General features: G+C 46.0%; 1 protein-coding gene across 1 annotated transcript in view; it reads left to right on the top strand.

The window, feature by feature from the left end:
- PRDX6 (peroxiredoxin 6) overlaps positions 1–14634 on the top strand; it is a 28011-nt gene extending 13377 nt beyond the window's left edge. The window contains exons 3-5 of the mRNA XM_038412420.2: positions 9478–9624; positions 11015–11161; positions 13628–14634. Coding sequence (XP_038268348.1) covers positions 9478–9624; positions 11015–11161; positions 13628–13756 — 423 coding nt within the window. The 3' untranslated portion in view covers positions 13757–14634. The remainder of the gene's footprint in view (positions 1–9477; positions 9625–11014; positions 11162–13627) is intronic.
- Positions 14635–26966: the final 12332 nt, after the last annotated feature.

The following is a 26966-nucleotide window of genomic DNA, read 5'->3' as shown; positions in this document are numbered from 1 at the left end:
TTTTAACTTGGACAGAGGGAAATACCAGTTTATAGGGGAGCTGAAAGAGCCTTGGATTGTTTCACTGCATTGAAGGGTGCAGATTGCAGTTACTTTTTATGAAGCTCGGTGGCAGTAGGGGAGAGACTGGAATGACTTCGCTTCTCAGAAGTCATAACTAAATCCTGTGGATTCTTCCTCTGGGCCCAGCTTTTCCTGAATGAAGACACTTGGTTGATCCAGAGTTACGTATCTGATGGGTCACTTAAAGCATTTTGAACCTCTGAACTGTTTAGAGATGGTTCTGTCTTAGATATTGCTGCTTCTGTGCTGCTTCTCCTCTTTGTTTTACTCTCATTTAAGGGTATTTGCATGAAAAGGATTGACTCCCTCTGGAGCAGATCTCTCAAAACAAATAATCATGCTAATAATCTTTCAATGAACAGGTGAGGAAAGGAAAAATATCATAGAATTATTTCTGGGAAACATCAACAGCTGTAAACAAGATACATTTCAGGGGCTCAGAGTAGCAGCCGTGTTAGTCTGTATTCGCAAAAAGAAAAGGAGTACTTGTGGCACCTTAGAGACTAACAAATTTATTAGAGCATAAACTTTCGTGAGCTACAGCTCACTTCATCGGATGCATTTGGTGGAAAAAAACAGAGGAGAGATTTATATACACACACACAGAGAACATGAAACAATGGGTTTATCATGCACACTGTAAGGAGAGTGATCACCTAAGATAAGCCATCACCAGCAGCAGGGGGGGGGGAAAGGAGGAAAACCTTTCATGGTGACAAGCAAGTAGGCTAATTCCAGCAGTTAACAAGAATATCAGAGGAACAGTGGAGGGTGGGGTGGGAGGGAGAAATACCATGGGGAATAGTTTTACTTTGTGTAATGACTCATCCATTCCCAGTCTCTATTCAAGCCTAATTAATTGTATCCAGTTTGCAAATTAATTCCAATTCAGCAGTCTCTCGTTGGATCTGTTTTTGAAGCTTTTTTGTGAAGTATAGCCACTCTTAGGTCTGTGATCGAGTGACCAGAGAGATTGAAGTGTTCTCCAACTGGTTTTGGAATGTTATAATTCTTGACGTCTGATTTGTGTCCATTCATTCTTTTACGTAGAGGACTGTCCAGTTTGGCCAATGTAAATGGCAGAGGGGGCATTGCTGGCACATGATGGCATATATCACATTGGTAGATGCGCAGGTGAACGAGCCTCTGATAGTGTGGCTGATGTGATTAGGCCCTATGATGGTATCCCCTGAATAGATATGTGGACAGAGTTGGCAACGGGCTTTGTTGCAAGGATAGGTTCCTGGGTTAGTGGTTCTGTTGTGTGGTGTGTGCTTGGTGGTGAGTATTTGCTTCAGATTGGGGGGCTGTCTGTAAGCAAGGACTGGTCTGTCTCCCAAGATCTGAGAGAGCGATGGCTCGTCCTTCAGGATAGGTTGTAGATCCTTGATGATGCATTGGAGAGGTTTTAGTTGGGGGCTGAAGGTGATGGCTAGTGGCATTCTGTTGTTTTCTTTGTTGGGCCTGTCCTGTAGTAGGTGACTTCTGGGTACTCTTCTGGCTCTGTCAGTCTGTTTCTTCACTTCAGCAGGTGGGTATTGTAGTTGTAGGAATGCATGATAGAGATCTTGTAGGTGTTTGTCTCTGTCTGAGGGGTTGGAGCAAATGCGGTTATATCGTAGCGCTTGGCTGTAGACAATGGATCGAGTGGTATGATTTGGATGAAAGCTAGAGGCATGTAGGTAGGAATAGCGGTCAGTAGGTTTCCGATATAGGGTGGTGTTTATGTGACCATCGCTTATTAGCACCGTAGTGTCCAGGAAGTGGATCTCTTGTGTGGACTGGTCCAGGCTGGGGTTGATGGTGGGATGGAAATTGTTGAAATCATGGTGGAATTCCTCAAGAGCTTCTTTTCCATGGGTCCAGATGATGAAGATGTCATCAATGTAGCGCAAGTAGAGTAGGGGCATTAGGGGACGAGAGCTGAGGAAGCGTTGTTCTAAGTCAGCCATTTCAGGGGCTGTAACAGAAACAAGAATATTTACCTATATCAAAACAGTGGAGATGGCTGTAGTGGAGTTTAATTTTGTTTTTCAATTTTGATGGAGAGACTTTGAAGCTTTATGGAATGATGCAGCATAATGCTGCATGCCTATGAATCCATCTAGCAGCTTCCTTTACTGGTTCTTTATGTAAGTGATGGGATGCCCAGATCTACAAATGGGTGAGACCTCTTTCCAAGCGAGCCGGTGCATTTATTGTCAAATTAGCCCTTGCTCTCTGAATGCCAAACACAGTGTAAGTTGTAATGCAGGAGGCTGCCCCTGCTAGACTGGACTGCAGCCACCAAATCATTTCCTTGAAGCTTTTTCTGGACTCCTGCCAAGTGCCTCAGACTTGGATGGAAGTCCAGAATGCTGTGTCTTTATCCACTAAACTGCTCACTGCACATCACACCAGGCTATGGAGTAAATTTAGATCTCAGGACTTTGCTACTAAAAATAAACTGGAGAAACTGGCAGTTGTGCACTTCCCCTCCAGGCTTCCCGTGAAGCCAGTTCACTTTTTTCATACAGAATTTCATGAGGTGCCTGGGGATTTACAATGGTTCAGAAAAGCCACAATCCTTTAATTAATTAAAAGAGAATAATCCAGTCCATAGACTGACCAACAGCACAACACCAAACAGGGACTAGCGCAGCCAGTACCTACCTGATGACTCTCATGGAGAGTGGATATGAAAGGCAAGAGGAAAGCTAGGACTTGGCTTAGGCACCCTGTCAGTCTCTAAATCCGGAGACTCTTGCTCTGGATTGAACAGTCTGTTCAATGAGCTTTCTAGATCCCTTTATAGAGCAGCACTCTGTTTAGACTCACAGACTTGATCATCATCTAGCCTGACCTCCTGCACATTGCAGGCCACAGACCCTCACCCACCCACTCCTGTAACAGACCCCTAATCTCTGGCTGAGTTACTGAAGTTCTCAAATCGTGGTTTAAAGACTTCAAAATTCAAATTACAAAGAATCCACAATTTACTTTTCCCTCCAACAGAAACAACTCAGCAAATTAAACACCAATTTGTGAAATGTTTGTCAACCTGAATCAGTTTCTTTGTCTGAAGGATTTCACCCACATCCTAGCACATTTCTGTTTTACTGCACCCGCAACAAGTGTGTGTTTGGTTTTTTTTTAATTTTAGTTTCTTTTTAAAAGTAAAAAGCATCAAACGGAACACTGTGTGTGAAACAAAATGTTAGATTCTGGTCAAAGTTGACCTTTTTTTAACTTCAGTTCATCATCAAAAAAAAAACAACAACAACAACCCCAAACCACCTTGCATTTTGTTTTGGGTGAAACCAAAACAGCACTCCACCTTGTTTGGCCACCAAACCAGAAAAACCCAATTATTCAGACAGCTCTAGCTAGGAGGCTGGAGTGGAGATAAAGATTATTTCAGCCGCCAAAAGCTCACAGCTTAGTTCTATACAAGATATAAATAGTAGTAACAAGACATCTAATTGTATAAAATATTTTTGCTATGCTGTGGGAATTGTAGAAGTCTTAGAGTAGCATAAAGAGAATATATAGAGACTTTTCTAGACTCATTAGGAGTTGAGTGGTAACAAACAAATTTAAAGTATCCTTGAGGAATTACCACCGCATTAGGTTTATGGCAATGAAGAGCTGGCTGTGACACATAACCAAAGGATCAGTGTTCACATAGATACTGATATTGTGTGGGAGACTCCCACACAAATGGGAGAAATAGTTCAGTGCTGGTAGCAAGAGAGCTGCTGTTCTGGGAAAACATGGTCTGTTTGCCTCAAACTTTTTGCAGTTCTACAAACTCTAATTGGCACAGTGGCTCCGCTCTTACTATGCTGAGTAAACACTAAGCAAGTCACTACAAACTATATAAATACATTTTTAAATGAGACTTGGAAAGGACTTGACAGACTAGCAGTTTGGTCAGATCCAAACTCAACTCTAGAGAAAGTGTTTCTGCTCAGAAAATAGACTCTAACTAGGCCAGGTTTGGATTAGGGCACGGAACCAGTTTGCTCCATGACTATCCAGTACTAATGTAAAACTATCTCACTTATTGTGGTTGTAGATAATCTCTTCACTGTTCCAAAACCACAGCATATCAAATTGACTGTGTTTCTCTGCCAGTGTGACTCACTGCTAGACTGGCATCATCTCCTGGCCATTCTGAGGAATAGCTCACCTGATAAAAACCCCATCCCATGGTTTCTCACAAGCTCTCTCTGGCAGTCTGCAGCTCCCTCTGTGGCTAGCAGGGGAGCCCAGGCTCACCCTCTATTCCAGATTCCAGCTCGGGGACCCTCCAGCCAGCAATCAAAATCTGTTCCCTTCTAAGCCTCACTGCCTTTCCCTGAGCCCTCTCCTACCTTCCTCACTCTTTGGATTTTCCAGCCCAAACACACTTCCCCTCTCCCAGGGAGCGACTGCAGCCCCCTTTCTGCTGTGAATTTCCTGCCTTTATAACCCAATCTAGCTGGTTCCTCCTTAGCTGGCCTCCCTCACTCAGTCAGGGGATTACTTAGCCACCTCTCAGCTGCCAGCCTATTGGGTTAACTAGCCCCCTTCTTTGTCTTCATTAACCCTTTCAGGGCAAGCATGAGCTGAACACCCCATCACAGCCAGGCTTGAAAGATAAGTTGTTCTTATGGGTTCCTAATATTCTCCTTGTTCACCTGCCTTTTCCATTCCAAAACCTCAAAACTTGCTTTTTAAAAATAGCCTTGTTCATTCTGCTGCCTTGAATTCCCAAGAGCTGTCTGTGCCCAGTTCCAGAGGGGCAGAGAGTCCGTGGAAAATAGAAGTGGAACTCTTAAGGCCCTGTCCACACTGGTAGTGAAACTGTATCAGGGAGATAACTGTACATTAGTGATCTGGAAAACTTAAATTAATAATAGCTGTGTTTGGAGCGCACTGCCCAGGCAAACTGTGCACCACTGAGCTATTTTAAACCTGCCCTGAAAATCAGACTGGCGGCCTTGGTTAATGCTGAATGGGGTGGATACAGTGTAATTTTTTCCCAGCAAATGTGCATTGCATTTTCCATTTGAATCTGACTTAGTCTGCATTCTCTCTTGTGTTTTTACCCTCGCCAGCCAGTACTGAGGATAGTCAGGTAACTTGTTCTGGGTGTCATTGCTGGATTTAGGCCTTGACTAGAGAGCAAAGTTCCACCCATTAAAGAACAAGGGCCGACGGTATCCTTGATCTAAGTGATGCAACTGTTACTGACGTCGGCATGTGTTGTACCTGCTTACCCAGGTCTAAATTGACTAGCTGTGTGTAATGGGACCTTCTTAATTTTCAGAGGTGAGGTCCAGGGAATCGCATATACAGAATGATTCACATCCATCATCAATGAGCCCTCTTTATCTGAGCTCCAGTACAAAAACTTTGCCCAAAATATGGGGTCTTTCAGCACATATTCTAAGTGTGATATTGATTAATGTTGTATTGTACTACTTAAAACTAGGGCTGTCAAGTGATTAAAAAGATTAATCGCGCTGTTAATAGAATACCATTTATTTTAAATATGTTTGGATATTTACTACATTTTCAAATATTAATTTCAATTACAACACAATAGAAAGTGTACAGTACTCACTTTATATTTAGTTTTGATTACAAATATTTGCACTGTAAAAAACAAAAAAATATATTTTTCAATTCATCTCATACAAGTACTGTAGTGCAGTCTCTTTACCATGAAAGTTGAACTTACAAATGTAGAATTATGTACAAAAAAAAAAGCAAAAAATAAAACAATGTGAAACTTTAGAGCTTACAAGTCCACTCAGTCCTACTTCTTGTTCAGCCAATCACTCAGACAAACAAGGTTGGTTACAATTTGCAGGAGAGAATGCTGCCTGCTTCTTCTTTATAATATCACCTGAAAGTGAGAATGGGTGTTTGAATGGCACTGTTGTAGCTGGCATTGCAAGGCATTTACGTGCCCATATGCTAAACATTTGTATGCCCCTTCATGCTTCAACCACCATTCCAGAGGACGTGCCTCCATGCTGATGGTGGGTTCTGCTTGATAACAATCCAAAGCAGTGCGGACTGATGCACGTTCATTTTCATCATCCGAGTCAGATGCCAGGAGCAGAAGGTTGATTTTCTTTTTTGGTGGTTTGGGTTCTGTAGTTTCCACATCAGAGTGTTGCTGTCTTAAGACTTCTGAAAGCATGCTCCAACCTCGTCCCTCTCAGATTTTGGACAGCACTTCAGATTCTTAAACCTTGGATTGAGTGCTGTAGCTATCTTTAGTAATCTCACATAGATACCTTCTTTGCATTTTGTCAAATCTGTTGTGAAAGTGTTCTTAAAACGAACAAGTGCTGGGTCATCATTCAAGACTGCTACAACATGAAATATATGCAGAATGCAGGTAAAACAAAACAAGAGACATACAAGTCTCCCCTCCCAAGGAATACAGTCACAAATTTAATTGATGTATTATTATTTTTTTTTATCATCAGTATGGAAGCATGTCCTCTGGACTGGTGGCTGAAGCATGAAAGGGCATACAAATGTTTAGCATATGTGGCATGTAAGTGCCTTGCAAAACCGGCTACAAAAGTGCCATGCGAACATCTATTCTCACTTTCAGGTGACATAAATAAGAAGCAGGCAGCAGTATCTCTCGTCAATGTAAATTAAACTTGTTTGTCTTAGCGATTGGCAGATAAGAAGTAGGACTGCGTGGACTTGTAGGCTCTAAAGCAGGGGTGGACAAACTACAGCCCATGGGCCGGATCTGGCCTGCCAGCCATTTTAATTCGGCCCTCAAGCTCCCTGCTGGGGAGCAGGGTCGGGGCTGCTCCACACGGCTCCCAGAATCAGCAGCATGGTCCCCTTCCAGCTCCTACATGTAGGGGCAGCCAGGGGCCCCTGCCCATGCAGCTCCTGTTGGCCAGGAACAGCAGCCAGTGGGAGCTGCAGGGGCGGTGCCTGCGGACAGGGCAGTGTGCAGAGCCACCTGGCCGTGCCTCTGCATAGGAGCCGGAGAAGAGACATACCTCAAGCAGCTCCCGGAAACAGCGGCAAGCATTGCCCGGAGCCTGCACACCTGAGCCTCTCCCCACACCCCAACCCCCTGTCCTAGGCCTGAACGTCTTCCCGCCCTCTGAACCCCTCAGTCCCAGCCTGGAGTACCCTCCTACACCCCAAACTCCTCAGCCCCACCCCAGGGCCCTTACCCCCCAACCAGAGCCCTCACCCCAATTTTGTGAGCATTTATGGCCCATTAGACAATGTCTATTCCCAGATGCCCTCAGGCCAAAAAGTTTACCCACCCGTGCTCTAACGTTTTACACAGTTTTGTTTTTAAGTTCAGTTATGTGCACCCCAAAAAATCTGCATTTGTAAGTTACACTTTCATGATAAAGGGATTACACTTCAGTACTTGTATGAGGTGAATTGAAAAATACTATTTCTTTTATCATTTTTACAGTGCATATATTTGTAATAAAAAATAATATAAAGTGAGCAGTGTGCACTTCATATTCTGTGTTGTAATTGAAATTAATATTGAAAATGTAGAAAAACATCCAAAAATATTGAAAACATTTCAATTGCTATTCTATTGTTATAAGTGCGATTAATCATGATTAATTTTTTTTGAGTAAATCTTGTGAGTTAACTGCGATTAATTGATATGCCTACTTAAAACATAACTTTCTTTATATAAAAAGAAAAGGAGGACTTGTTGCACCTTAGACTAACAAATTTATTTGAGCATAAGCTTTCGTGAGCTACAGCTCACTTAGCTCATGAAAGCTTTTGCTCAAATAAATTTATTAGTCTCTAAGGTGCCAAAAGTCGTCCTTTTCTTTTTGCGGATGTAGACTAACACAGCTGCTACTTTGAAACCTTTCTTTATATAGTGTTTGTAACAGAGGTAAAAGTAAAAGCACAGCCCCTGCTCACATGAAGGAATTCAGTGTCTTCTGTCCATACTGATAAACAAAGTTTGTGTAATGTTGTTCTTCACAGTGGACTCCCCCAACAGAATAAAATCTGTTCCTTGGAAGCACGAGCCCATTCTGCCTACTGCTTTAGTGCTGATACAGAGTATTCAATTTCTCCCTCCAGTCCCTTTACACCAGGACAAGGGCACATTCAGCTGTACTAAAAGGGGGCAAATTCAAAACTGATCAGGTGAAATACACAATGTGATTAAATTGTGGAACTCGCTGGCAGAGGAAGTTGTTGAGACCAAGCCTGGGGTAAGATTCAGAAAAGATGAGATGTGGATACCAAGGCTATCCAGAGCTGTTATAATCACTGCTAATGTTTTGGAAGGAATATTAAACTTTTCTAGCTTTGGAACTTATGTCGGTCTCTCAACTATTAGACTAGGGCATGACCTAACATGGGGGCAGATTATCTCACATCTACTATGGTGGGGTTTGTACCCCTTCCTCTGAAGCATCTGGGTTCTGGCCCCTGTCAGTATACTGGACTAATTGGACCTCTGCTCTGATCCAGTTTTGCCAGCCCTCTGTTCCTTTGGTTGGTGCCTCCAAGGTTCTTTCTATACTATTCTTCCCCTCCCCAGCGAAAGTTCTGTAAAGGAAAATGGGAGTCATGATGTTGGGTAAGAGACTGTAATGATCCTAAATCTAGTCTCTTGGTGCCAGCTGTACCTCCCCAGCCTGCTCCCCACTGCCTGCATGCCACTGACTGATGCGGTTTGGCAAGTACAGGAAAGAAAATGTCCTCTCCTCTTGTAGCAGTAGTGCACTTTAATTGCAGAGTAACATCACAGCACTGAACGGCAGCCTCACTGGCAAGGAAAGCCCACAGTGGAGTATGACTGGGTTATAAAGGATGAGCAAGTGGCCCATAAAGCTCCTTGCTCATCCTACAATGAACATCAACCTGTACTTAAAGGCAATGATCATCACAGTAAACCATCTCTTGTGACAGAGCTCTGATTGGTGCTAGAGGAGGCATTTGCTTGTCTCTGTACAAACTGCACAGAGGCTATTGCTTAAAAATGGTAGAAAGCAAAGGTAGAAACCAGGCACACAGTCAGTGTGGTGGTGGTGGCAGGTGATGGGAGAGGGAGCAAATACCTGTAATTGTAAATGTTAAAGAAGTTTTTTCTCTACGCTGTAGCCCTGTTCCTCCACACATCTGCCCTCTTGTTCTCTGCTAATGTCACTCCCAATGGGTAACTACAGCACTGAGAATTGAATTCAAAATCTTGTTTAGAAAACAATCTCCCACCCCAGAAATCTAAGGTCGCCTGAGCCACGAATCCTCATTGCCTCTGCCCAGGTGTACCATGTTAATCCATTCATTGAAATCCAGAGGTGTCGCTCGTAAAATTGGAGCGGATTTCCCCCCTGCCTCCCCCCTTGATCTGAGTCTTCAGAAAGTGCTGAGCATGTCTGTGCTTTCTCTCTCCTCCTGTTACAGGACATCAATGCTTACAATGGTGATGAGCCCACAGAGAAGCTCCCCTTTCCCATAATTGCTGATGCAAAACGGGACCTTTCAACCCAGTTGGGCATGCTGGACCCAGACGAGCGGGACAAGGATGGCATGCCGCTGACAGCGCGTGTGGTGAGTACAGGCTGCATGTGGGGCACTAGTGTAGACCAGGTGTGGGCATGAGTAGGGTTGGATGACACGGGACCTAAGCCCCTGGTGCCTTGTGTGTACTAGCACGCTACCCCAGTGCAGCCGCCTAAGTAACTAGTCCATTGCATACTAGTGACTAGAGTAACTGCCTGGCTGGAGAATGGAGCAGATCTTCAAAGCAGTTCAATGAATCCTGTCCCGCTGAGGTTTGCCAGTGGGAGGGGTTGGGTGAGTGATCCATCTCCTAGCTGTAGCTACCCTCAGTTGGATAGGGAGGTGGATGAGGGAGACTATCTGGGAGCCAGCTGTAGCTGGGAGGCAGAAGCATGTTAGTTTGCTGATGTTGCGCTGCTTTGTCCTGCTGAGAGCATGACGAGATCGGTAACACTCCTTGTCTGGGATCTCAAATGGGCAAGGAGTAGAACTAAACAGGGGCAGAGGGCCTCTGTGGATGCCTAAAATTTGTTTTGTGACATTCCTTCTCTCCTCCAGCACTAACATTAAAAGACTGTAATTGTCCCCTTTCAAGGTAGGGACCCACAGAGGGAGGTGGCAGTAATGATCCACGCAGTAAAATAAACCACACACCTGAAATATTAGATATTGCATAAGATCAGATGGCCGCTTTTCCTTGTATGTAGCTGCATCTTTCCTCTACAAGAGATGAGGCTGTTTTATAATAAATGTAGTGCCATCAATGTAAATAACACTTGTTCTGTCCTAAATGCTTACAGTCTAAAACAGACAGGACCCACGACTGCCTTTCAGAAGAGGGAGAGCATGGGAATTATGGGTAGGAAGGATGGTCCTGCTTTGAGCAGGGAATTAGACTAGATGACCTTCTGAGGTCTCTTCCAACCCAAAGGCCTGGTCTACGGTGGTGCGGGGATTGATCTAAGTTGCGCAACTTCAGCTATGTGAACAACGTAGCTGAAGTCGACATACTTAGATCTACTTACCGCGGTGTCTTCACTGCGGTAAGTCGACAGCTGACGCTCTCCCATTGACTCTGCCTACACCTCTCCCCCGATGGAGTACCAGAGAGTGCTTGGCGGTCGATATTTTGCATCTAGTCTAGACGTGATAAATGGACACCCCCCACCACCACCCACCCCTGCTGGATCGATCGCTGTCCATCGATCCAGCGGGTAATGTAGACAAGCCCTAATAATCTTCGATTCTATGGAGCAGGAATTGCTTTGAAGGAGGCAGTGTGGTCAATGATGGATGAGGGAAACTATCCATATTAGAATACCAGTCTCCCTGAAATGTGGCTTACCTGACACTGTTAAATGCTTGGAGCTGATATAAATTCAGTTTACTCTTCTATTCAGATTCCCAGAGTATTTCCTTATGTCTCTCTGCTGTTCAGGTGTTTGTTTTCGGCCCAGATAAGAAGCTGAAACTGTCAATCCTCTACCCAGCAACCACTGGCAGGAACTTCGATGAGATCCTAAGAGTAGTGGATTCCCTGCAGCTGACTGCAAAGAACAAGGTTGCTACCCCAGTGGACTGGAAGGTAAATGTCTATAGAGCTACAACCCAGTGCTGTAGGGCAGTTTTGGGTGTAGAGAAGGACCGTTCCTAGAGCTTCTGTGCCCATTCTCAGGACAAGGTGAAGTTAGGTAGTTATCATACAGAGGATGTGCTAAGAGACATGGATCATGAGAATCCCTGCAATCCTGGGACATGCTAAGGGTACTCCTTGAAGCTGAGAAGTAGAGCTGGCTGGAAGAATTCTTATGAATGTTTCATTGGAATTTGCTGATTTGGCAAAATCAGACTTTTGTTGCAACAGTGCAATGTCATTGATGTGCGATGGAATCCGGGCATGCAGAGCTGCCCCAGAGCTGGGACTCCATTCCCTGGGGTGGAGAATTGAGTTTTGGTTCCTAACCAGATCTCAAAATAGCACAATCCTCCATGAAACGGAATTATCTTTCTCCACACAGCTCTGCTGAAGGTGTATAAAACAGTGGGGAAAATAACGGAAACAACGGCACTGTTTACATTATGCTCGTTAAGAGTCATACATGGCTGGTTTAGTGATAAGTTTTTTCCTCCTGTTATCAGTGTGGGCTCTGCAGCGCTAGGGCAGAATGAGCTGGATTCTGCTCCTGCTTGTGCATGATAAGCAGAATTGTTGTGCCAATTGCAGAGCCTAGTGCTGCCCTGGTTTCAGAAAAACCTCTCTTGCAAACAAACCATTTGGAGTCCTCCAGAGCCCACAAAGGGGTTTTGTCTTTCTTAATCTGAGAAGGGAGACCCATGTCCTACAGAAATTGACAATTCTGATGCTTGCATACGTTAACTGTATCAAAGAGAAGTCTCGTTTGATCCACGGTATCTTATAGACTCATCTAGGTCACTTTTTCTAATGGAAAAATCTTCATAGCTTTTCATGATTAAACTAAACAGCTCTCTCCTGACATGCATAACACTGGGAAGACTCTCTTTTCATCCTAATTATGAAGCACTCTCTTTAAAACCCAGCTGAGTACCACTATGTGTAACTGCTGCCTTATTAAAGTGAGATCTTCTGGTGCAGGTAAAATCCACCATCTGGCTGTGGGCATCCTTCTGACTTGTTATCATCTTAATGAACTGGCTAGAGTTCATCACTGGCCTTGGACTTGAGACTGCTTAAGGATAATAGAGCTGTACTACTCATGGAGCGTTGCTTTTAGCTTTAGTAGAGGCTGACGTCTTAGAACTCCGATCCTCCTGCTTCAGTCCTCGCTGCTGCTGTGAAATGCCCTGTAGCTAGGGAGTGTGGTAAAAGTCTCAGTAGACACTGGGTTAGTTACTTGGTGTTACAGCATCAGCTAAGCTTCCAAAAAGAATTCATGACTTTGGCTGAGCTTCCACCTCCCGACTCTTCAGCTTTGCACTGGTGATGCGGGAGTTCCCTGTGCATTCATACAAAGAGCATGGTTTTTATACCGCTCCTATTTCTGGGATGTCCATAAAGGACCTAAGGGAAAGGTTTTCTTTGCTGCTTCTCAGGGCCTGAGGTGTGTGGCTTTGTGGAAGAGTTATTTTGAGAGGGGAATTCACAAAAGCTGGGGGGCTTAATGGAAATTCTACCCTCTTTGGGGAGATTTAGGTAATGTCTACACAAGCACTCACTGCAGTATAACTTATGTCACTCGGGTGTGAAAAAGTCACCCCCTTGAGTGACATAAGTGACATGGATCGAAGCGCCGGTGTGGGCAGTGTGATGTCTGTGGGAGAGCTTCTCCTGCTAACACTGTTACCATGCTCGTGGGGGTGGAGTAGTTAAGCCAACAAAGCTCCCTCCCATCGGCTTAGAGTGATTGCATTAGAGTGCTTACAGTGGCGCAGCTGCATCGCTGCAGCTCCACTTTTCTACCCCGGGGTCAGCTTCCTCCTTGTGAGCAGATCAGTGGTGATGACCAGGTGAGTTGTATTGTTGCGCAGGAACTGATCAGCAAGCTGGTGTAACGTGTTCCCCAGTTGGAAGACAAGGAGCAGGCAAAGGTGTAAAGATGAAGTCCCCCTATTTTTCCTTTACATCCTTCTGTAAGTTACTTATCTGGCTGCACCTCCCTCCTTTACTGCTGCGGTGTTACTTGTCTTGTGCACCAGCTGACTGCTGAATTGGTCCAAGTTACCTTACCGATGCCTGTCTCACGCATACCCCATCTTCATTCAAGTCACTGCTTAATATGTCCCAGAGGCTTCATGGCAGCTAGCTGTCTTGCTGCACATCTGAATATGGCACAGAGGGCTCAAGCATATATTCATTTTCCACTCCTGCCTCGGCGGGGCTAAAGCCTCTTTTGTAACTGGTAAAGTTTAACACTGGAGTGGAGGGTGGCATGTGCACATTAGTGTATACGGTGACTAAGGTCTTTATGAAAGGGGGTGTCCGGGAGGTTAAAATCTCGCTTCTTAGCATGGGAACCTTGTAGAGTCCCTCGATTTTCTCTGCTTCACTAAAATATTCCCTCTTTCTTACCAGCGTGGAGACCGTGTCATGGTTATTCCCAGCGTGCCAGATGAGGAGGCCAAAAAGCTGTTTCCTGAAGGAATCTTCACCAAGGAACTCCCGTCAGGCAAGAAGTATCTCCGTTACACCCCGCAGCCTTAGAGCAAGTCGCTGCCAGCAGAGATACCAGACCGCTGATCATGTGGTTTTAGCAGAGCCGTTCACTTTGGGGTGGCCTGTGTGGGATGGGGAGGGCAGACAGAGGCTGGTCCAGGGAGTAGTTGTCAGAATAGTTAAACTGACCGCTGCCGTGCCTGGTGTTAGCTTCTCAGGGAGCCTTTCTGGGGCTGGCTCAGAGTTGATTAGAGTCATGGCAGATGCTGGTTCTGGTAAGCCATGTGATCAGCAGCCTTGTATTATCTGTTTGAAACCAACTGGGCTGCAGCAGTACAATATGAAATTCTTGATTATTCATCCACTTGGTACTCACCCTCCACACACCTTTATAGCTAGAAAACTAAAATGTGCTTCTCCACTGGGAACTGCTAAATATGTGGAAGAGGATGATGGATTTGTAATAGTGCTGAATGCTTGTTCTGATGGGTCTCTCCTATTTTAATATTGGTGCTGGGGCAGGATGGAAACACTTCATGCTTCAAAAGGAAGATCCCATCCTACAATGAGACGCACCCCTGCAAATAATGATTCACAATGTGACAAAGATTATCAAAGTAGCTACAGCTGGGCTGTGAGAATTGCTGAATAAGCAGCCAAAATTGGATGGAGTGGTAGCTCATGAATTGTCCAAGCTGCCATGTGCCTTTAGAACTAAAATTACTCTAACTTGTTAATCAAAAACTTAGCCTTTGATAAATTTGTTACGAAAGCCGATGCTGCATTAGAGGAGCTGTAGGCTCATCTGTAGCTACATGGCTTTATTACAGACCTGTATTTCTCATGGGGTTTTTTCCTTAGATAGTTGACGATTTTTGCTTTTTTTGGAGTGGGGAGTTCAACAAATAAAGCAGCATTTACCAGAAGTATGTGTAGTGTGTTTTATCTCCCCCTTAGCTCAGCATTCCAATATGCACCATTAGCGCTCAAAATACATTAATAACATAGCCTTGCCTGGTGGAGTTGTGCAGTGGAGACTTTCACAGGTAACCAGAGCTCTGGATTCATGCCACCCATGGTAGTATTGCCATCCTAATCACTTAGTAAATGAAGCAATTATCTCAAAATACAGGCGCCTCAACAAAAGCAACTAATAGGATTATCTTTACACATCGTACCTTTGTACCCTTACTTTCTGTATCTAGCTGAACCCACCCTCTTGTTTGCCCTGGAGAGATGCTGTATTCATTTCCATGGAGTATATGGGCCCAAAGAGCCAAAGGTGTTAACATCACTCAGAAGCTGTCCTACTTAAAACAGTTTTAAACAAAGAGGGGGTGGGGTTTGGAAACCAGAGACTTCAGCCTGCATAGTTCATGGCAAACAGAAACAAATACTAAAGCCTGGAGAGTCATTGATGGGGATACACAAGAGCAAAGGAGTTAAAACAAGTCATAAAGCACTTACCCTGGAAAGATTCTGTAAAACAAAGTTAGGTTTTGGTTATCAAATTCACATTTAAAGAGAGATGATACCAGTTAGTCTTATTTCATCAAACCTCCCTTCTTGGGGGCAGGGCAAGAGGGGGGGAAGGGCTTGTTTTGTTGCTCAGTTGCAAGATGTTAAGAATGGTCACCTTTCCTAATTGACAAACAGAGAAGCACAAAGGGGAGAGGCAGGGTAGTAAAGATGGAGGAAATACAGCTTTATTGATGTTCCCAAGGCTTCAGGCAGCAGGTCAGCTACAACCAGATGCTCTGGTCTGGCCAGTCAGTCATGACCGCAGTTACCCTGGCTCATCATCTGGGCGGGGGTCTGGGACATCATCTGGCTGGTCTGGTCCCTCTACTGGTCTTTCTCAGGCTGGGCAGAGTTGGATAGGGTATCTCATCACGCTGTACTTATGCCAGGTGGTACAGATGACCTTAGAATCACATGGAAAGCAGAGAGAGGATAGGAGGGAAAATAGTGGGGCAGACAGGGACACAGGAGGGCAGGGAAGACCGAGTAGGATCTTGGGTCTCCAGCTGGAGTTTTGATTCATGTGACCATGGTGGTCGGGAAGCCCAGATCACAGTGCGGTTGCATCATGATGCAATGACTCGGCAAAGAATGAGAGTCCTGGTGTGGGAGCCTGATGGCCTTCCCCCTCCTCCAGGCATCCCTTAGTTGGTTGATCTGTCCCCAAAAGCCTCTTTTAAAGGGACTCAATAAAGGGGTGATGGGTAGAATAGTCCAGCCTCTTTTTTTCTTACCAATTAGGCCTAACTGCTGACATGCTGAGTTCGGTCTGTTAATTTCCAGGCCCAAATTTTTTGTTTACTCAACATAGCCCTTGAGTTGTATGACAGAGCCCCTTGTGGGGAGAGGAACTCAGCCCGTTCTTCACTTTTACACCGTTTTATAGAACAGGCTTTGTTGGCCTTGTTGCCTTTTCCCATCAGTGTTTATCATGTGATTGGAACGCTGGTAACCTGGCTCCACTTTCCCTGCAGTTGAGCTGACAATTAGGGTAAATTTGTGGCCCAATTGGTATAACAACTGTTTTTTGCAAATTAGAAATGTACAGCGCTTTTCATACCCAGGCCATGAACACATGGGCTTTGACCCCATGATCTCTAGCTTCAGAAGCAGGAGCCCTACCCCCTTTGTCAGGCCCCCGCAGCACACAGCTCTTCATACATTTAAAATGATGCATTTCACGCCAGGGAAGACACCTTTTGTACATTGGCCAAACTGGACAGTCTCTACGTAAAAGAATGAATGGACACAAATCAGACGTCAAGAATTATAACATTCAAAAACCAGTTGGAGAACACTTCAATCTCTCTGGTCACTCGATCACAGACCTAAGAGTGGCTATACTTCAACAAAAAAGCTTCAAAAACAGACTCCAACGAGAGACTGCTGAATTGGAATTAATTTGCAAACTGGATACAATTAACTTAGGCTTGAATAGAGACTGGGAATGGATGAGTCATTACACAAAGTAAAACTATTTCCCCATGGTATTTCTCCCTCCCACCCCACCCCCCACTGTTCCTCTGATATTCTTGTTAACTGCTGGAATTAGCCTACCTGCTTGTCACCATGAAAGGTTTTCCTCCTTCCCCCCCCTGCTGTTGGTGATGGCTTATCTTAAGTGATCACTCTCCTTACAGTGTGTATGATAAACCCATTGTTTCATGTTCTCTGTGTGTGTGTATATAAATCTCTCCTCTGTTTTTTCCACCAAATGCATCCGATGAAGTGAGCTGTAGCTCACGAAAGCTTATGCTCTAATAAATTTGTTAGTCTCTAAGGTGCCACAAGTACTCCTTTTCTTTTTGCGAATACAGACTAACACGGCTGCTACTCTGAAACCCATAGCAAGTATGTGTATGTTCAGAACAGAGCCCACAGCCTCCCCTAGCCCACAGTCATGCCCTACGCCAGCAACTCAACCTTATGTTTCTCAGGGAAAGAAATGTGTGAATTGGTTACAAAGAGCCTCTTAGCTGGGGGGTAAAAGTTCCCTGTCACTGATTGCCAGAGCATCTTTGGGATGGCAACTTGTGATCTTTGCCACCCTGAGTCCAGTGCCTCAGCCTTGGAGCAAGGACTTTGTCAATTATGCATGAGGAGTTATTTTAGAAGTGGCCAGGGCCAAAACCTATCCCCACTACTGCAGAAACAAGCGATTCAGCTGGCAAATCGAACCTGCAAAGCCAGAACTGTCCCTGCTCATGCAGCATGCTGCCTTTTTCTGTTCTAGGAGAGGTCTGCCAACTGGGGCAGGTATTTTTGCCATGTGAGAGACAGTTTGCAACTGGCAATTCTTGCAACCCACATAAACCACATCCTTGCCAGAAATGCAAGACCTAACTGGCACATGGGGGGGCTTGGGTTCACTATTTGCCAGGGAGGATTGCTGCATGCTACTCAGAATTTTCACCTGATATGTTATTTCGCCATGTTTGTGTTGCACAACCATCCTGTCTGTGCATGTCAGGAACAGAGCCTGTGACTGCCTGTGCCCCGGGATGTGTTTTATCCAGCACGTACACTAGATTCTGCAGACTCAAAACCTGCATTTAAAACAAAGTCTCTTCACTTCAGGGATGTGAAGAAACCCTGCTAGGTGCAGTGTTGCCCCAGCATGACGCTGCTTAGCGATGTGTGGGCTGAGTCATGTTTATCTCCTGAGGAGGTGCTGACTCTTAACTCTAATGACATGTTAAAGGGCAAATTTCCACATAATTTAGATGTGCAACTATGCACCTGCTTTGTGCACACAATTCCAGTAATTGTGCATGCACAGTGGGCAGAAATAGCACTGGGCCTACATGTCCTGCCTCTCTCCCCACTGAATGCAACTAACGTTACTAACCAGAAGTTGCGTTGCTGTGTTGAGGCAGCAGTCTCCCCTGTTCTTGGGGCAGAGCTCCTATCAGCAGTGGGAAATGTGCTGTAGATGGCACGTAATACTCTAACTTTGTCATCCTGGCCCCTGCTTTAGGACAGTACTTTGAATCTCCCCGGAGAGTAGGCCGGGGGTGTCGAATGCAGCCTGCTTCTTCAGGCCAGGCCACCTGCCCTCTAGAGCTCACCCGGAAGCAGGCAGGTCTAGTGTGTATCTTAACAGTTCTTGAGCAAGTTTAGCAAGGCCTGGCTAGAAAGTGAGAAGGTGCGTGAGGGGGCTATCTTGTTACGTTACCCCCCTTGCCTGTCTAATATGGGACCAACACAGCTACAAAGCCACTGCCTGTTCCCAAGCGTCCTCTAGGGTGTCCCTAGCAGTATTTTGAGTGTGCTATTCCAAGAGCCAGTTGAAACTTTTCTAAGTTATTTCCCCCTCAAAGTGAGATTATTTTTTTTTTGCCATATTTGTTGATGTCAATTTTTTGGCATCTTTTCAGGTTTTTTTAAAAATGATCCATTTGTTACTGATTGAAAATGGGGTTCAAGCCTGGCCGCTGCTTGCAAGGAGATGTCAAACCAGCCAAGCTCACCAGGCCATGAAACATGTTCTAGCCGTGCACCTGTGTGAGAACGGGTGGTACAGACCCAGGGAATCCTGCACCAGAGCCTCTCCAGCTGCCCTCTTCAGGCCCATGTAAGTCCCACTTTGTGCTACCAGAGCAGCTTAAAGCTTTTGTGCCCGGATCTGGCCTCAGGTGTCTGATGAAAGGAGATACACATTCATTAAGCTTTGTGGCTGTCCCCTACAGCCTGGATCCCTATTTGCAGTCCTGTGGCAGTCCTGCTGCCAGCGGTCCCAGCCCTCTCTCCCCAAGACTGGTGTTTGGCCTTTGCTGACCAGGGTAGAGATGGGGCAGGTGGGGGAAGGCGATTACTGAGCTGTCTCTCATTTTAGAGCTGGCCTGGAGCACTTCTATCTCCAGATCGTCAGAGGAAACAAGAAAACTAAATTAGTTCACCTGCAAGACAGAGCCTGAGCCTGCAACTCCCCTGAGGTGCCTAGGGGTAGTAAGGTTGGAGCCACATCAGGGAATAAAGAGAATTGGCCCAAGCTGGATAATAATGAACTTATCTGGTTCTCTTAATGTTTGCCTTAAAAAGGAGGTGTTTCACCAGTTGGAAAACTGAGGCACAGAGCAGGGACGTGACTTGCCCAAGGTCACCCAGCAGACCAGGGGCAGAGCTGGAACTAGAACTTATGGATTGTGAGGGTTCAGGACTCTTATCCACTAGGCTAGAGGTGGACAAACAAGGTGGATAGCCCCCGGCCCCTCCCCTGCTGTTCCCCCTCCCTCGCAGCCTCAGCTCATTGCACTACCGCGTGGGCAGCACTCTGGGCGGCAGGGCTGCACACTCCTGCAGGGCAGAGTGGCAGCGTGTCTAGCTCTGGCCGGGCAGCATGGCTGCCAGATATGCTGCTCTGAGCCACATGGTAAAGAGACCAGGGGGTTGGATAAGGGGCAGGGGATCCCGGGGGGCAGTCAGGGGACAGGGAGCAGGGGGCTGTTGGGATGGGGAATAGGGGGTGGTTGGATAGAGCAGAGGTTTGGGGGGGCAGGGGATGGGGAACTGGGGGGGGAGGATTAGATAGGGGATGGGGTCCCAGGAGGGGCAATCAGGGGACAAGGAGTGTGGGTGGGGGTTGGAAGGGAGGAAGTTCTGAGGGGGGCAGGCAGGGGACGGGAAGTGGGAGGAGGCGGATAGGGGTTGGGGGCCAGGCTGTTTGGGGAGGCACAAACAGCCATCCCTATCTGGCCCTCCATTCAGTTTCGCACCCCGATGTGGACCTCGGGCCAATAAGTTTGCCCCCCCTGCGCTAGGCCACACTGCCTCCCGTGATCTTATATTGGATCAGCACCACCTAAACTTGAGGATGTCAGCCAGGCAATATTCTGGAAAGCATCATTCTGGGGGCTCCTTGGGCTTTTCAGAGCTGTATCCCAGAGGCAGCTGCTGCTGTCCCGGCAGTTCTACCCATTCATTGGGGAACAGCTTCAGGTCTCAAACTCCTAAATTGCATTCCCAGCAGTATCCACGCGATGGCACCAGCATAACACAGATGCTGCCTAGCTTTAGTTGGGAGGTGGGACTAGATTGCTTTTAAAATTCTATTGCTTTTACCATGTTCCCCTACTTAGCTAAAAAGCATTTCAGAGTTCCTTCTTTTCCTCTTGTGTATTGCTAACATTTGCCTGTTATGATGTTCCACCTATTTTTAAATGGCATTTGTATTACCAAAAATAACACAACAATAATTTCTTGGTGTTCATCTGGCTTGGGCCCCTTGTTAATCCAACTACAGTATCTGAACTTGAATTCTCTCTTTATATGTCCATATGCTATGAGATGTAAATCCTTCAGATCTGGCTTTGGTAGAGCCAACGTTTCCCAGTTACAGAAAAAATAGCTGCAAGACCCTGATCCTTGCACCAGAGCAGAGAAATATTTTGGGGGGAAGGGGAACTCAGACCTATTACAAACATTTGAGTGACAGGCCTAGGATACATAGTTCAAAGCACTGGTCCATAAAGGGTGGACCAGTTTGAACCAGTTGATTGTCCTTTTTAGCCAAGCCCTTAATAAAGCACAAAGGTTCCTTCAATTCTTTTGGAAAGGCTCCTGTGCAGTGTTTTCAGTTCCTTTCATGCCTCGCTGTGACATTGGCAGCAGAGTGAGGAAAACCAGGAGCCAGGAGTAGAGAACATACACAGAATCATAGAGTCACAGGGTGAGAAGGGAAAGCAAGGGTCAGCTAGTCTAACCCCCTCCCAAGATGCAGGATACGTACATGCTTCACTTGAAGCCCATGAGCAGTGAGTCCCATTGACTATGATTAAAAAATTCATGTACTTAAAGCTACTTGTGTAAATCTGTTTCCGGACTGAAGCCTACAATTTTTAGGGTGTAATTTCTTTTCTGGATCAAACTGGAGAGGTACCTTGCCCTTTGAAATCAAGAGATTTATGGCCCAGATTCAAACCCGGTGTTAGCCACCATAACTTAATGGATTGCAGTGGAGCCCTGCCAATTTACAGCAGCTGAGGATCTGGCCTTTGATATCTGACTGGTCTAGGTTTTCTAGGTGACTTTTTGAGTGCAATGCAAGCAAACTGAGACGATGTTAAAATTCCCCAGAATTCAGAGTTATCTGCCCACCGGAAAATTCCAGGCCAGAGAACTGCTTCAAAACTAGGTGTAGAAGATTTCACATTTCTTTTCAAGGGCACCTGCATTCAGAGAGAATATGTCTTAGTGGGATGAAGCTGGGGTGCTTACAAATTTTTGCCTCCAGTCAACATAAAGTTAAATGGACTGTATATGAGGCGTAAAGGAGGGGAGCAGAGGAAAGATAAAGGAGAGTCACTTCTAGTGGTAAAGGGGGCAGGGGAGGATCTTGCGTCTTGGTGTTAACTGGTTAGAGCTTTTGAAAGGCCACTAGAGAAATAGTGGCAAAGAAAAAATGAAATCAAAGCATAGCTAGTCGGAGTATTCTCATGGCTGAATGGTCTGTGGCAGGAATTGAACCCAAGACCAGGCTAGAAGAACATACAGGCCCTTTAGCTGGAGAAGTAAAAGGTCATCACTAGGGGCTGCCACAGGGGGAAATGGGGAATGACGGTGGGTTAGGTGTGGGGGAGAGGGAAAAGGTCATTTATTTGTGGTAGGGGGCACTGAGAGTCTGTGCCAGGGAGTTAGTCACATGCCCTGATGTCCCCCTCCATCTGAGACACAGACATTAAGTGTGTTCCCTAGCCACATCAGTGCCAGCAGTGGGATCAGAGCCCAAATTCTGTATGCACAATCCCCGGTTCTAAGGCACTGCTCATCCTCCTGCACCTCTGCAGGTTCTCAGAGTTCCACTAGAGGGAGACAGAAACCTCTGGGTAGGTCCAGCGGGGAGTCTGGCAAGCAGAAAATCAGAGTCAGGGGGTGGGTGAGCCAAGCAGATTCCAGGACAGGCCCTTTCTGCTGGCTGAGCTCTCAGTTCCATTCCTCCCCACAGTGGGAACACACCTGCACCATCACTTAAAGGCCCAGTACAGAATAGATGCCCATTTGAAGTGCATTATTGGCCCCCTGAGAGGTCTTTCAGCTGGGAATAGGACCTAGGAAGTCATCCCTTTGGGCCTAGCTTTGAAATGGAATCTTTAGAGGAGCCCACAAGCTCAGGAAGTTAGCCTAGTCCTGACAGTAAGCATCGCCTAACACTTACTCAAGTCAAATTCCATCTCCCATCATGCTACCCAGTCCCTGGCTGCTGAGTTTCTCGCAGTCTGCTCTGGAATTGCACTCCCTTTACCAACTTCTGTTCTAAAACACTGATAAAATCTTATAAAAAGACTATGTTTAGTTGGAATAAAGTTGAGAGAACACAGCAGTTACATAAAGGTAAAAAATGATAGGAGTGCAGCAATTACCACAAAACTACAGCATTACAAACCCAGAACATTCAGAATTAAGGTTACACTTAAAAGAAATCCAAACATGTGACAGTCCTGAAGTTAAAATCGGGTAGGGAGCAATTTGAGATTTTGAAAAATTGGGCCATAAAGTCACAATCTCAAATTTTTGCAAATTGATAAGACCAAACCAAATTTGGATGGGGGTTAATGGAAACATTTTGTTTTGATAATTTTGAGATGTTTTGGCTTTATTTTGACCTTTTGTGTGGAGGAGGAGGAATGGTTAATTTATACTTAAAGTAACTAAAATTTCAAAATTTGAAAGCTTAATTTTTTTGGTTTGAAAAGTGCTAAACTATGATAATTTAACATATCTAAACTTCCACCCCCAATGATCAAATCAAGCGTGGCAATAAAACTGACCTGTCCCTGTGAACTGTTTTGGTTTTGAATAATCTGCATTTTTCTGAAGAAAAAGTTTTTTATCCCAACCAGTTCTACTGGAAATGAAGTTAGGACCCCAATAGCCTTAACTCTGCCCTGTAGTGACACCATGCAATAACCATACACTTCTGATTATGAAAGTTACTTTGTTTTTGTCCCAGATTATTGGAGGAAAGACACAAGGGTGTCATTCATATTCCCCCCCCCCCCCGCATGTTGCCACCATAAGGCAGGTTTAAAGGTTATTTTGATGCCTGAACTGTTGATCTTTTCTTTCTCATGGCCAGGGGTTTTTCAGTTAGACGTGGACAATTATCTCAGAACTGCAGCAATGCAAAAACAGTCACAACCACTGCCTAGAACCTCTCATGCCCAAATCCAGAACATGAGGCTATTATCCCCAGGGTCATACTGCTTCCTCCCCACCCCCCTCAAAAAGGAATTGTGACTCACACACTGGGTGTTATTTCAGAGTGTACAGGACCTTTGTTTTCACAAGCAACTGGAGTACTGGATGGGCACAGCAATGCAAGAACTCAGATTCAAAGCATAAAATATCATGAGACCAGCATGACATTTTGGGGTTTCGTGTGTGTAGCATTGAAAAATACCTAGAAATCACAGAGGATGCAAATGGAGTTTGAAAGACACCTTTCTTTTGCATATCCAAGCTGATGATTGTCAGGAAAAGGAACCAGCAAGAGGCTAAAGCACTTGTCTACATGCATCTCCCTGCATCAAAAGATCTGCAGTCGAATGCCCTTCGATTTCCCATGGAAAGTAATTTGTAAACAGCCCACGAGGCATCCTCTCTGAAACTGAACAGCGGCCAAAGTGATATGCAGAGGTCAGACACCCCCAAAAGACAGCCAGCACTAGATGCATGTTCACTGCTCTCTCACTGAAAAGCGTTTGGGAAGCAGGCGTAACATTAACCAGGAAAGACATATTCGTATTTGCACTGCAGACAAGTACTTGGAAGAAATGACAAACACAGCAGGTCCATCCATCATCATCACAACTGCACCAAGCCCCAGGTTATCATCTTACCCATGAGACTAACCTTCTTTACAGGATGAGCCTCCTCCAAATAAGAGCTTATGTCAAGCAGGGTTAGATCTAAAGGGCCAGAGAGACACAGATATCTAAGATCTAAGTCCAAGTGGATGGCCAAGTAGCTTGGGGTTAACTCTGGTAGAAAAACTAGGTGAGGTAATCCCAGCTGCTTCCTACTAGGAGCCATTCTCCCATTTGTACACAGCTCCTTGGGCTGTTTCAGTCTCTCGCGTATTTCATTGCCTTGTCTGGTTTATTGCAGACTAACATTATATGTCACCAGAAGTAAATCAGTTCCTCCTTGCCTCTCCCTGGTCAGGCCAACAGCAGATCGCAGAGACCAAAACAAGCTCTTTTCTTGGGAGGTCAAGGTGTTGGTTCCAGGAGTCAGAGAGCCATTACATGCTGAAAGGAGATTGGCCTGGATTCAGGGCCTGGAGCACAGCAGGGAACATGGGAGCAAGTAGTGCATGAGCAAAGGGCAAGCAAGGAAGCATTGTGGGTTTGGCAGCTGACTCTGAAAGTGAGTGGTGGGGATGCATTTGAAAAGCCAAACACATACTGCATATTCATCCATACGCAAATTAGGGCATTAAGAGATTTGCATAAATTTTCCAGATTGCTGGACCTTCTGCCGTCACAGGCATGAGCTCGGACCCAGCAGGTCTTTTCCATCTCTCATTGCTAAGATGCTGGGATGAGCTGTGCAATATCCCAGTGGGCCCAGCTGGAGGCAGCGCACACAGACACCAAGCTGCTGTTTACATACCTGAGAACACTGTCTATTTGGTATCTGTTCAGTCCCTAACTCAGGCTCTGGTGACATCAGATGTCATGTCACAGATGACTCCTTAGGCTTGCGCAGGAGACGTTTTATAATGAAGATGAAACCTTTCCCCACCTTGGGCTCTTCTTGATTTTGTTCACGTGTGTTGCAAGACCTGCCCTCACTCATGTGACTAACAGCTTAAGACCAGGGGGAATGTGACCGTGTTTCTGGCTGCAGAGGCTGCATTATGGAACCAGAAGGAAAGCTAGCAGGAGGGCCTGGGGACCTGAAAGGATGGCCTGCAAGGGTGCAGGCCTAGAACCCAGGGAGCTGTCCTACATCCTGGCAAGCATCAGCAGGCCTCATTGAGGAGCTGTCTCCGGTGCTGATCTGACTCAAGGCTTCTTTGGGAGCTGGAGGAACTTCCCAGCAGATTCCTCCAGAAGTGGAAGGAGGAGGGGAAACAGGGCTGGATGAAGCTCATCCCTTGTTGGAAAGCCAGGAGTAGAGGTCTTGCATGTGTACATTATTTCTGGCACAGAGAAGATGCCTCTCTCAGGGGGTTTGCAAGACAGCCACAAAGCAGCTGACTTGAACCCTCATTGGTTCCGGAAAGTCAGCCACGCTCCGCCAGTTCTACCCACAGGGCTGACATTGCTGAAGGAGGACGTTTTCCAGTCTGCTGAGTCAGGACACCTCTGCAGCCTATTGCACTACAGGGAAAAGACTGCAGGTTACCAGGCTGTCTCTTGCTGAAGAGTCCAAGGCTCTCAGAACTCCAAGCAACCCCAGAGCCTGGAAGATGCTGCTCCTCCAGGACTACTCTGGGTCACGCTGCAGCCAAAGAGTGGAACTGTGAGTCAAATGCCCTTAAAATGAATGAGTGGAGGAAGGACAGGATGGGGGTCAGACACCCAAAATACATCAGCACAAGGGAAATGTAGTGTTTTATTTACCAATGCAATGACTGTGTGGGGTGGTGGGGCATAGCTAGACCCCCATCTAGATTGTGGGAGGCCTCAGGGTGAAGGGGGCAGGTAACACAGGTGCAGGAATGTCTGTTCACATGAGCACACCTTCTACAACTCCATTCAGTGGGGAACTTGTGCGAAGCTTTCAGCCTGAATTGAGGTCCCTTGGCTCTAGTTTGCCTCTGCAGCTAGTCAGCCCCCTTCTCTGGCCACTTCTCCCACCCACCCCTCTTCCAATAGGTGCTCGTCTTTGTTCTAGCCATTGATACAACTTGCCCAGCTCACCTTCTCTGGCCAGGAGGAAGCATGCACCCACTTCCTGAGGCCCAGATCCCACCTGTTATGCTGCACAGAGACATCCCCCAGGCCTACACTGACCCCTCATGGTATGGCCAAATTTGAACTGAAATAAATGCATTCTGGCCATTTGAAATTTCCCCTGGGATTCTTTCTACTGCCTGATTCACACCATTTAGTCTAGCTGGGTCCCACCCCAGAGGTGAATGCATTTCAGTGGTGAGTAGAAGGATTACATACATATGGCCTAATCCTGCCAGGAGCTGGGAATCTCTTGGAAGCTGATGGGTACCCTCATTTCCCACTGAATCCCCCCAGGACCGTGCAGGATCTAGACCTTGGTTTGTCAGCTGCCTTGGGATGAAAGCTGCTTTAGGCTGTGAATACAGGATGTTACAGTTACCGCCCAATACAGTTCCCTGGGGACAAGTGCCGCATCCCAGTTGGGTTACATCACCAGGCCCACATGGAATTCACTAGCTGCATGTTAGGATTTAAACTCAAGTGTCAGTGTCCCACGGCCCTAGGTTAGTACCTTACCTCACTCTGTCGAAAGAGGTCCGTGCTACTCTCCAAGCACTTGCCCCTGCCTGTGCTTTTGGGTTCATTTATTTTTGAACAAGGCCATGTCTACACTACAAAAGTACTTCAATTTTACAGAAGTCGATTTTTGGGAACAGATTATATAAAGTCAAGTGCATGCATCCACACTAAGTACATTAATTCGGCGGTGTGCGGCATTGACATTCCGAGCAGTGCACTGTGGGTAGCTATCCCACAGTTCCCGCAGTCCCCGCTGCCCATTGGAATTCTGGGCTGAGCTCCCAATGCCTGTTGGGGCCAAAAATTTGTCGCGG

The sequence above is a fragment of the Dermochelys coriacea genome, chromosome 8, assembly GCF_009764565.3.
Source record: "Dermochelys coriacea isolate rDerCor1 chromosome 8, rDerCor1.pri.v4, whole genome shotgun sequence".
In the NCBI taxonomy this organism is placed as follows: Eukaryota; Metazoa; Chordata; order Testudines; family Dermochelyidae; genus Dermochelys; species Dermochelys coriacea.
Note: the sequence above shows the minus strand (reverse complement) of the source record. Positions and strands in the feature narration are given on the sequence as shown.